Source organism: Dioscorea cayenensis, chromosome 2 (assembly GCF_009730915.1).
Source record: "Dioscorea cayenensis subsp. rotundata cultivar TDr96_F1 chromosome 2, TDr96_F1_v2_PseudoChromosome.rev07_lg8_w22 25.fasta, whole genome shotgun sequence".
Classification (NCBI taxonomy): Eukaryota; Viridiplantae; Streptophyta; class Magnoliopsida; order Dioscoreales; family Dioscoreaceae; genus Dioscorea; species Dioscorea cayenensis.
In genome coordinates this window covers 7,841,929-7,854,217 of record NC_052472.1, presented here as the reverse complement: position 1 = coordinate 7,854,217, position 12,289 = coordinate 7,841,929, and the positions used below count along the sequence as shown (strand labels likewise).

The window sequence follows — 12,289 nt, the reverse complement described above, 5'->3', positions numbered from 1 at the left end:
ATGTTGAATGAACTCTGAAGTCTCAAGACATCAAAATTCAAAAAAGGTTTAGGAAATGGTCCCTTAAACTCATTTACAAACAACTCCTTAAACACAAGATTCAAGACTAATGAACCACCAGTAACCATGTGAGTTTTTCTCATTTTGAGTCTTGGCACTCACAGGAGGTCTCTAAAAAAAATCATTCTTCTTATGACCCACTAATGAGATCCAATGCAAAGTTGGTGCTCTCTTTTGAGAGTTTTTCTCACTTTTACCTCTTGACGCTCACAAAGAGGTGTTGAAAGATTGTTCTTTTCCTTATGACCCATTAATGAGGTCCGATGTTGAGTGAGTGCTCTCTTTTGAGTGTCTTCTCACTTTTACGTCTTGACTCACATAAGAAGGTCATTGAGGACTTTTCTCTAAAGATGGTGATCCAAAAAATAATCTAATATAAAACATGAAGCCCTCTTTGGTAAAAAAAAAATGATATTTTATGAAATGAAAGAAAACTCTTCTCTAAGCAAAGATAAAAAGGATGTTTTATTTAATGTTGATCAAGAAACAAGACCTATGTATTAGTCTATAAACTAATGAAGAGATCTCTCATCAATGGGTCATGAGAAGAAGAGTAAACTTTTGGAAACCTCCTTATGAGAATCAATAGGCAAAAGTGAGAAAACTCTCGAAGAGAATTTTCACCTTGCATTGGATCTCATCAGTTGGTCATAAGAGTAAAGACTTTTTAGAAACCTTTCTATGAGCGTCATGAGGCAAAATGGAGAAAACTCTTTAAAAAGAGCATCTACTTTGCATTGGACCTCATCAGTGAGTCAAAAAGGTGAATAGAGCCTTCAAAGGCCTCTCCGTGAGCGTCAAGAGACAAGATTGAAAAAATTCTCAAAGAGAATTTTCACCTTACATTGGACCTCATCAGTGGGTCACAAAAAGAGAGTTTTTGCAAATTTACAAAAAGTCCTTTCATTTTTCACAAAATTCCCTACTTCCTCTTTTTTTTGCATTTTAACCCCTCTCATGACATTTTTTCACATTAGGCCTTTGAATTCTTATTTTTTCACAAATGTAAGGATTTTGCAACTAGACCCTCTAACTTTGTATTTTACAATTAAACACCCAAAATTTTCACTTTTGACATTTTTTTATTAATTTCGCATATAAACCCTTGCATTTTTCATATTTTTACATATTTATGATTTTTTTTTTTAAATAACCCTTGAACTTCTTACTTTTTACATTTTTCAATTAATTTTCTGCAAATGAACCCAATTTTCCACTATTATTTTTTTTCTATTTTGAATCTTGCAACCAAACCTTTAAACATTCATCTTTTTCATCTTTTGCCAACTCTAGCAACAATCCCACTCTCCCTATTTGTCACAAATCAAGAATTGTAAATATTTTTATATATAGTCTTTAAAAACCCCCTTTTCAGGTGGTTGATTCAACATCTAACACTAAACTGTGTCCAATCAGTGCATCCAAAATGCAATTAAGGGAACTAATTTGGCATGATATTTATGTGTTGTAAATGAGGACATGAACACGACATAATGACCATCATTAAGTATAGAAGTATTTTTATGAGGATAAATTGACAAAATACAATATGACATCTTCAACTAGCATAGAAGTCATACATATTATAAGAGATGTAACAGATAAGAACATGCATCCAACACGCAATAGATATTCAACTTGGATTTGTTTACTCATCCTATCTTTCTAACAAGTATTCATTATAGGATGATAAATATAACATGACAATATGATATAGCTCAAGCAATTTCAAGCTTTAAAACACAATGACAGGGTCACACATGAATGCTTTTGATTTGTGTTCCAAGTAATATTCAGCAAGACTTATCAAATGATCTCATCCATACCATTGGCAATTCATTAGCATGCAATATTCAATTTCATGTGTGATAAATGTTCATGTGCACAAAAGAACATTGCCCAGAAGTTTTTTTAATATTTTTTATTTTTTATTCAGAATTGTAGACAAAAAATTTGTGAATGTGAGGTCATAGAACTTGTGGGTATTCGCGATGTAGGATAAGGGGTTGAAAGAGAAAAAAAAAAACAAAGGTGGTTAGTCAAGTTAGAATCACCCTAAATGCAGAGGTAATAAGGAACAAAACATTTTCCTTACAACAAACAACTCAACAACATTATTGCTCGAGGGAGATAGAACATAAAAGGAATTAAAACAAAGAGAACATCTTTTTAACTTCAAAACAAACAAGAACCCAATCAACGGGTGAAAATGAATGGATTTAGAATGAGTAGGAGCCTGGTTTAAGTCAATTTATTCTAGATCTCTCATAAGTGCTTGAAAATGTGTATTTTATATATCATTTATATTGCATTTATCATAAGATTTGATATGTTCAGCACCAAATTAATACATATATTCATTCTTTTGTTCACTAGGAACTTTTATTCCGTCTTTGGGCCAAATAAGCAAATATAGAGGTGTTTCGAAGCAAAACAGATCAACTTGTTGAATCAGAGCATCACCATAGCTCACAACAGCTATTGTCCACTCCTATCATGACCGTTATCAAGCTGTTTTAGTGTGGAATCACAGAGAACAACACAGAAGTCATAATAGCCTCCACAACGGCCGTTGTGAATTATAATGGCAACGACCAAACCACATAATGCCAAGATAAACCGTGCTAGGACGTGCCTTGTAGTCCAAGCAACAGAACTTACTCACCATGGCCTTCACAACAAGCTGTGGTGAGGTCATAGGGCACTCGGGGTATAAATACCCTTATGTTTTACAAGCAAAGGGGGATTCTTTTCCCGAATTTCGGAGAACCAACAGAATTTCTAGAGACCTGGGTGGCTGAAGACGAGTTTCATCATCAATTCAATCGATTCTAGTGATTTTCTCAAGGATGATTTAATGTGCATCAATAGTGGAGAGTGCACGAAGAGATTCAACGTTTTCTTGATGATCTTGGGAACTTCTCAACCTCAACCATTGGTGACCTATTGAAGGGAGTTAGTTTAAAAATTCTTTTGTTATTCCTTTCCTTTGGATGATTATTATTCATTGATTTATACTTGTACATCCATTAGAGGACCCTAATTCGAGGGGAATTTCATGTCAATGTACCTCAACTTTTATTTGTGAATTCTTTTGGCAATTCAATATTCTTTCTAGTCTTTTGTGATTCATTGAATGCTTGTTTAATGATATTTTGTGGATGTGATGAGAAAGATATTCCCATACATTAGAACACCCATGCTCTATTAGATCTATGAATGCGCTAAGAGATTAGGCATAGCTGGGTTTTTCGATTAGGGTTTGATTGGCCCTTCTAGTGGAGTTTTTGAACTTAAAGCGGACATAGGAGGATGGGGTGGAAGAGATTCCATCTTAAATTTCTAGTGTTTTAGACCTTATTGCCAAGAGATTGGAACCAGTGGCCCTTTAATTCCCCCGGTCCAATTCTAGATTGAATTGTCACTTTTCAATGCTATTTCACAAGTGATTATTGAGGGAATTATAATACGATTACCCAACTCTTTCCAATTTCACTTAACAATCCTCAACTATATTTTGTTATTTAATTTGTAGAAGTAAAATTAAAAAAATCGTAGACGTTCAGGCTATTAATTAAGCAAAAAGAAAGTAATAGGATCCTCTCACCTTTTCACTTAACAATCTCCATCTAACCTCGTCGACATGGTATTATCTCATAAGGAAATCCGGTCACAAAGGATTGAAATAAAAGAGGGATAGAAAGAGAAATGGTTTTGGTGATATATTCAGTAGACACATGAACGATAGATCATTGGGTGATGATGTGACAAAGGTCTTAACAAGAGACGCATGAAGAAGAGAAACAATGCCAATGTATCAAGAGAAAAAAAAATCTTAAACAAAACATGCATGATTGCATGAATAGAAAATGAACATTATGAATCAAACATGCATGGCATGAATATGGAAACGTGTATGTCATATAAGATTACTGCATGATATTGATTCCCACATGATGTGAATGTGCATGCAAAAAATCATATATAATAAAAAAAACTATTTTTTCTCTATTTTTTTGTTTTTTGTTTTCTTTTCAACTGAAGCTGTTTGCCACTGTTTTGTGATCCTTTCTTTTTCCAGCAACCCCTCTACTCTCCTTCCATCTCTTTCTTTTTTCTTTTTTCTCCAATCATCCCCTTGGTCCCTCGTCTCTCTAATTTTGGTCTTTCGGTTGCCTTTTAATCTCTTTTTCTTTTTTCCCGGCTTCCTTGATTTGATTTTTTGTTCATGAAATTTGGGATTTTTTTAATTATCTTTTTTCTAGGGATTTTCTTTAATTATCTTTATTTTTTTTGTCATTATCCTTTCTTTTAATTTGAATATCCGGATCATTATGCCTTTTTAAATTTTGAATATCCGGATTATTATTCCTTTTTTTAAAAAAAAAAGTTTTTTACCCTCATTTTTTCCCGGTTTTATTTATTTATTTATTTTTGAAATATAATATTTTTTACTTTTTACTTTACCCTTCACCTTTTTTTTATTATTCCAGCTCAAAATAGAATTCAAATTTTATTTCAATTATATATATATATATATATATATATTAACTTATCCTCTCCCTCCTTTTTATTTCTATTCGAAACAAACTCATTTTACTACAGAAGTTCCAATTTATTGATGTGAAGAGATTTAAGCTCACTGTAATTTGGAGAAATAGCAGAAATGTTGAGGCTTGTGTAGATAGTAAGGGTGAATAGAGGAGATTGTTTTGAGAAATCATGGTAGTGAACTTAATCGAAAGATGCTGGTTTGGCAGTGCATCAAAAGAGAAGCGTTGAGTGAAAGAAAGGAAGCTGAGAAGAAGAGATGTTATTCAGAGGATTCAAATATCTGTTGGTTGTTACTGTTGTTTATAAAGAGGCATGTGACATGTCTTCATCACATTGGCAGGAACGGGTTTAGTTGGATCAAAGTAGGCTGAGTCAACTAAGTTGTTAATCGTGACCGTCAGATCTTTTTAAATGGTCTAGTGTTAGTTATAATCTGAGCCATAGATTTGTAATAACTAGAAAACTAATCTGGGCCGATGGATCAAACTTATATAATGGGGTCCATAATAACTTGTAATCTGAGCCGTCCGCGGGGATGAATATAACCCACGGCAGGGTGGATGGAGAAGGTTATGAATGTTGATGAATTCTTTTCTTCTTTCCTTGTTCTTGCTCTCTTCTTGCTTCCTTTGTTCTCTTCTTCCCATCTAAATCTTCTTGTTCTTTGCTTCTTTGAATCTGAATCAGTTTGTTATTAATCTGTATCTTATTAGTGGTATCAGAGAGGTGTTCTTGTGCAGAAATTATAGCCAACAATGGAACAAAAAAAGATTTGAGAGATCTTGAAAATTTGATTAAAGAAACTGTTGAGAAACATAGTAAGGCTATGGAGGAGATGAGGGAACAGAATGCTAAAGCATTGGAGGAGCTCAAGATCATGATCCCAGGCATTACAATCCAGTCTTTAGAAATGGCAGTACCATCACAGCCACAAGTTTCCAATGGAGCTGGAATTTTGGGTCCTGGATTGGGTCATAGTGGTACAAGCCATTATACCAAGATGGAATTTCCCAAATTTGATGGGCAGAATGCTGAGGAATGGATGTACAAAGCTGAGCAATTCTTTGAAATAGATCACACCTTGGAGGGGGCCAAAGTGAAATTGGCATCAATTCACTTTGAAGGAAAGGCTTTGTGCTGGTTCCAATCTTTTTTGAGAACCAGGGAGAGAGGAAGACCTTTATTCTGGAATGAGTGTGCTGACGCCTGATGTCAAGGTTTGGAGGACAATTGTTTGATGATCCTATGGCTGAATTGAAGAAATTAAAGCAGGTCAGTTCTCTTCAACTTTATCAAGAAGAGTTTGATTTCAAACTTTGTAGAGCAAATTTATCTGAATCTCAAGCAATAAGTCACTTCTTGGGTGGCTTAAGAGAGGAGGTTGAGTTAGCTATGAGATTGGAGAAACCTATGACATTGTCAGCTGCTTATGCTTTTGCAAGAGTTCATGAAAAATTATGGCTTAAGAAATGTTCTTGTGATAGAGGGAATAAGATCATTGCTTTAGATGGAGGTCATCATCAGAGAGCTTTGATAAAGACAACTGTTAATTCTAGTTTGGTTCCAAATCAACCAAGAAACAATTTGTTAGCTTTGCCAAGTTTAGGTGATTGGGGGAGGGCTACTAAACCTACAAAGAATCTGTCAGGGAGAGAGATGGATGAGAGAAGACAAAAAGGTCTTTACTTTTGGTGTGATGAGAAGTTTGTTCCCGGACATAGGTGTAATAAGAGGAAACTGTATTCCTTGATTGTTGATAGTGAGGACCCTGAGATGGAGGAAGGGATAGAAGGATGGGACTTAGGTGAGCAAACTATTTTGGAGAATTCAGAGACTCCTCAATTGTCTGTACATGCTTTAACAGGTGTGGGAGGTCATCAAAAATGAGAATTAGAGGGAGTTGTGGCACTCAAACTCTATTTGTGTTGACAAACTCAGGAAGTTCACACAATTTTATTGATAGCAAGATAGCTAAGCATCTTGGTTGTGTGATGTAGCCAATTTCTGCTGTGAAAGGAACTGCTGCTAATGGCAACATGCTGGTTTGCAATGAAAGTTGTAAACAATTTAAGTCGGGAATGCAAGGGTTCCAATTTCAGACAGATTTTCTTATTTTACCTTCGGATAATTTTGATGTGATATTAGGTGTTTAGTGGTTGAAAGAATTGGGTGATATAGTGTGGAATTTCAACAAATTGCAGATGAAATTCACTAAAGGAGGACAGAAGTGTTTGCTACAAGATGAAAAGGAGCAAGGGATTAAGGTTATTAGTTGGGCTAATATGCATAAATTGATGGTTAAGGAAGCTTAGTTGGCTTTAACACAATGTTTTGCAGTATTCCTTCAGCAAATGAAAGTGGAAAGCCTAGAACAGATAGTTAAGGAGGAATTAAAGGTTGTAGTTAGCAACTTGCCTGAGAAAATTACAGATGTACTGAATAATTTCTGTGTGATATTCAGAGAACCTTTTGGTTTACCTCCTCATAGGCAATTTGATCATCAGATTGTGCTCAAAGATGGATCTCAACCTACTTGTTTAAGGACATATAGGTATGGAGCTCTACAAAAAGATGTGATTGAAAAATTGACTCAAGAACTCTTGGATGCTGGTGTGATTCAATGTAGTCATTCTCCATTCTCTACTCTTGTGGTTTTGGTGAGAAAGAAAGATAATTCTTGGAGAATGTGCATAGATTATAGAGGATTAAATAGCATTACAGTGAAGGACATGTTCCATATGCCTGTAATTGAGGAATTGCTTGAAGAATTATATGGAGCAAGTGTTTTTACTAAATTATATTTGAGATCAGGGTACCACCAAATCAAGATGGACCCCAAGGATGTTCCTAAGACTATCTTTAGGACTCATATGGGGCATTATGAGTACTTAGTAATGCCATTTGGATTGGTGAATGCACCATCCACATTTCAGCACTTGATGAATTTGATTTTCAAACCATTTCTGGAAAGGTTTGTTTTAGTTTTCTTTGATGACATTCTGATATATAATAGAAGAGAGGAAGAACATGTGGAGCATCTAACAAAGGTGTTTGAATTACTACAACTGCATGTTTTGGCAGTAAAACTGAGTAAGTGTAGCTTTGCAGAAAAACAGGTTGCATACTTGGGTCATATAATTTCTAGTAAAGGGGTGGCAACTGATCCTGAGAAGATCAGAGCTATTCAAGAGTGGACTGTTTCTACAACTACAAAACAAGTGAGAGGATTTTTGGGATTAGCTGTGTATTATAGAAGATTTATCAGAAAATATGCAGAATTGAGTCATCCATTAAATGGATTATTGAAGAAAAATGTGAAATTTCTGTGGACTGAAGCTGCACATATGGCATTTGATAATTTTGAAGAAGGCAATGTCAACTGCACCAATATTAGCCCTACCCAACTTTAATCAGGAATTCATCATAGAGACGGATGCATCAAAGTGTGGAATTGGAGTTGTGTTAATTCAGCAAGGGTTTATCAGCAAAATGTTGCCAGATAGATATCAGGCTCTATCTGTTTATGATAGAGAATTATTCGCCATGTTATTTGTAGTAAAAATGGCATCAATTTTTAGTAGGAAGGCATTTTGTCATTAAAACAGATCATCAACCTTTGAAGTGCCTAATTGAGCAGAAAATATCAACTCCTAGTCAATATACATGGTTGGCAAAGCTTTTGGCCTATGATTATGAAATTCAATACATACAAGGCAAGATGAATGTGGTGGCTAATGCTTTATCCAGAATTGACTCTCTGAAGGTAATTTTGTGTGTAGTGTACAATGTTTCTACAGGTCTCATGCAAGAAATCAAGGATACATGGGAGAGGGATCAATCTTTGCAAGTTAAAGTTCAACAATTGAAGAATGGACTTGCCGTGAAGAATTATTCTTGGACTAATGATCAATTGAGGAGGAAAGGAAAATTAGTTGTGGGAAAGAGTGAAGAACTAAGGCACAAGATTTTGCAATATTATCACAATACTGCAGTGGGTGGACATTCAGGAGTTAATGCTACATATAGGAGAATCTCAGCTATGTTCTATTGGAAGAACTTATGGAAATATGTGAGAGAACATGTGAGAACTTGTACCATTTGTCAGGGTTCAAGCCAGAATTGATAAAGACACCATGATTAATTCAGCCATTACCAATACCTTAATCAGTATTTACTGATGTTTCAATGGATTTTATTGAAGGGTTGCCTAAGTCAAAGGGGAAAGATGTGATAATGGTTGTGGTGGATAGGCTAACAAAGTATGCCCACTTTATGTCTCTTGCACATCCTTATATAGCCTTGACAGTAGCTAAGTTATACCTGGAAAACATATACAAACTCCATGGAATTCCTACTTCAGTTATGAGTGACCGAGATACTATTTTTCTGAGCAGATTCTTGAAAGAATTTTTCAAAGTATAGGGAGTAGAACTTAAGATGTCCACAGGTTACCATCCCCAAACGGATGGTCAAACAGAAGTGGTTAATAGATGCTTGGAGGGTTATCTTCGTTGTTTGGGAGGTAATGTTCCAAAGAGTTGGAATTCATAGGTTGGCATTAGCTGAGTACTAGTATAACACATCATACCACACAGCAATTAAACTAACTCCTTTCGAAGCTTTATATGGAGTACCACCTCCTCTTCTTTTGCCTTATATTGCTAAAGACTCACCTGTGGAGGCAGTTGATCTATTGCTAAGAGACAGAATCAATGTTGCAGTTACTGAAGCAGTAATTAAGAAAAGCTCAACAAAGAATGGAGGAACAAGCAAACAAGCACAGAACATATAGAGTTTTTCGAATTGGTGACATGGTGTATCTTAAGTTACAACCATACAGTCAAAAATCATTGGTAGCTCGGGAGTTTCCTAAATTGGCAACCAAATATTATGCCCCATACAAGGTATTGAACAGAATTGGCAGATGTGCCTACAAATTGGGACCTCCCAACTACATCTGTCATTCATCCAGTGTTCCATGTCTCTTTGTTGAAATCAGCAATTTCATCTAATCAGGAAGCTTCTGCTTTACTTCCAATTGTTGTGCCAACATCTAAATTGAATCCAGTAGTAAGTTTGGATAGAAGGTGTGTGAAAAGAGGGAATGTTGCAGCCACTCAATGGTTGATACATTGGTCAAACTCTTCACCTACAAATGCCACCTAGGAGTTTGCTGAAGAGCTGCATTTGAGGTTTCCAGAATTTCCCTTGAGGACAAGGGATTTTAAAAAGGGAGAGTAGTGATGTGAAGAGATTTAAGCTCCCTGTAATTTGGAGAAATAGCAGAAATGTTGAGGCTTGTGTAGATAGTAAGGGTGAATGGAGGGGAGTGTTTTGAGAAATCATGGTAGTGGGCTTAATCGAAGATGGTGGTTTGGTAATGCATCGAAGGAAAAGAGTTGAATGAAAGAAAGGAAGCTGAGAAGAAGAGATGTTATTCAGAGGATTCAAATATCTGTTGGCCATTAGTGTTGTTTAGTAGGAGGTTGGTGACGTGTCTTCATCACATTGGCAGGAACCGGTTTAGTTGGATTAAAGTAGGCTGAGTCAGCTAAGTTGTTAATCCTAACCGTCAGATCTTTTTAAATGGTGGGGTCTAGGTGTCAGTTATAATCTAAGCCATAGATTTGTAATAACTAGCAAACTAATCTAGGGCGTATGATCAAACTTATATAATGGGGTCCACAATAATTTGTAATCTGAGCCGTCCGTGGGGATGAATATAACCCACGGCGGGGTGGATGGAGAAGGTTATGAATGTTGATGAATTCTTTTCTTCTTTCCTTGTTCTTGCTCTCTTCTTGCTTCCTTTGTTCTCTTCTTCCCATCTGAATCTTCTTGTTCTTTGCTTTTTTGACTGTGAATCGGTTTGTTTTTAATCTGCATCCTATCATTTATCCCGGATAAAAAAAAAAATCTATACAAACACTTATGAAGACCAGTAGTATTTCCACATGGTCTTCATTAACTAAAGCTATTACGAAAGCTTTAAGACTATCGCTTTTCATAAGGCCTTGTTATTTATTCTTTAAGCTAGCACAAGAAGGGTCCACTTGAGTTCCAATAGAATTATTTTTAATATTTTACTAAAATGTTGATAATAAAAACTTTATAGAAAAAATTCAAAAAGTAAATTAAAAAAATTGGAGCTAGTATATTATTAACATGGAAATATATAGAAATTATAAAAATTTTCGTATAAATAAAAAAAAAAATACATTAAAAAAATTTTGAAATTTTTTTATATTGATGTGGATTAGATAAAATTTTGAACATTGATGTGGGCATTGCATGAAAACTCTTTGTTCATTGAGTGATATCACTCAGCAACAATATTTTGCTCAAATTTAAGATAAGTTAATGAGACACAAATTACAAGTGAAATAATATTTTGTCTTAAATGTGTCTATCCAGCTTATAAATATTCTCAAAATAATATAAAATAAAATAAAATAACGACAACTTTTAAATCAAGATAAATTAAAATAATATATTATAGAAACACCAAACAAAACTTGATTTTCGGAATTATGCCTTCTTAAAAAATACAAAATAAAATATTTACCAAACATTTGCTTTTTTCCAAAAAAAAATAAATTAAAATGAAATGAAAAACAAGAAACACTAACAATAAAGAGACCAAAAAGCTACACATTTATAATTGTGAGAGCGCAAAAATGTCTTTTCATCTCAAAATATCCTCAAAAACAATCATTTACAATTATAACTACAGCTATTTCAAACATCCTTTAAAAGGCCTGCGCCCAGACCGGCCCATCAAGTCAATGTTGCGACTCGCAAGCCACGTGCCGGTCCAACGCGTGTGCCGCCACTTCCGGTCCAGAACAGACCCAGAGTTCACGCCACATAACAGACCCAGCACGGCCCATCATGTTCCGGGCCGGAAACAGCATGGCCCGATTGACAAATTGACAAACCTCTCCTCCTCCCCAAAACCCTACCCTTCCTCCCCAAAACCCTACCCTTCATCTCCGTCCACATGGCCTCAGATCTCATTCTCCACCCTCTAACCTTCACCAGCGCTCCCATCTCCACCACCACCACCACCACCACCGAAGCCATCGCACAAGCCGGCGCAACCCCTGGAATCAACGGCGCCAGCCGGCGAAGGGCGGGGAGGAAACCAACAAAGGATTGGCATGCGAAGGTGAACGGCCGGAGCCGGAGAGTGCGGATGCCAGCGCTGTGCGCTGCGAGGATTTTTCAGCTCACCCGCGAGCTCGGCCACCGAACGGACGGCGAGACGATCGAGTGGCTTCTCCGCCACGCCGAGCCTTCCATAATCGCCGCCACCGCTTCGCTTCACTTCCCGTCAACACCGCCAGCGGCGGCGGAGCCCGGTCTCTTCCCGCCGGCGAGTTCTCACGCGCCGTACTTTACTACGATGCTCATGAGGGCGGCCGTGGCGGGAGAAGACAAGGTTGGGATGATGAGCCCATGAGAGACTGGTTTTAGGGTTTGCTCGTTTTCAGGGTTTTTTTTTTAATTTGAAATAGTATTTATAATAGTAAAAGAAAAATGGAATTATAATATTTATGTATATATATTTGTATTAATTTGTTGTAAAACTTATTATCCGAGAGGAATCAAAAGCATGTGCAAACCGGGAATAAATAAATAAATAATATTTAAAAATAAGAAAAATTACTGTTTA

At 36.1% G+C, this 12,289-nt stretch overlaps 1 protein-coding gene across 1 annotated transcript; it reads left to right on the top strand.

Moving 5' to 3' along the window:
- Window positions 1-11,371: 11,371 nt before the first annotated feature.
- Window positions 11,372-12,289, top strand: LOC120278493 (transcription factor PCF1-like). Its single transcript, XM_039285283.1, has one exon. It carries the CDS (start codon window positions 11,615-11,617, stop codon window positions 12,074-12,076), a length of 462 nt encoding a protein of 153 aa, XP_039141217.1. The 5' UTR covers window positions 11,372-11,614; the 3' UTR covers window positions 12,077-12,289.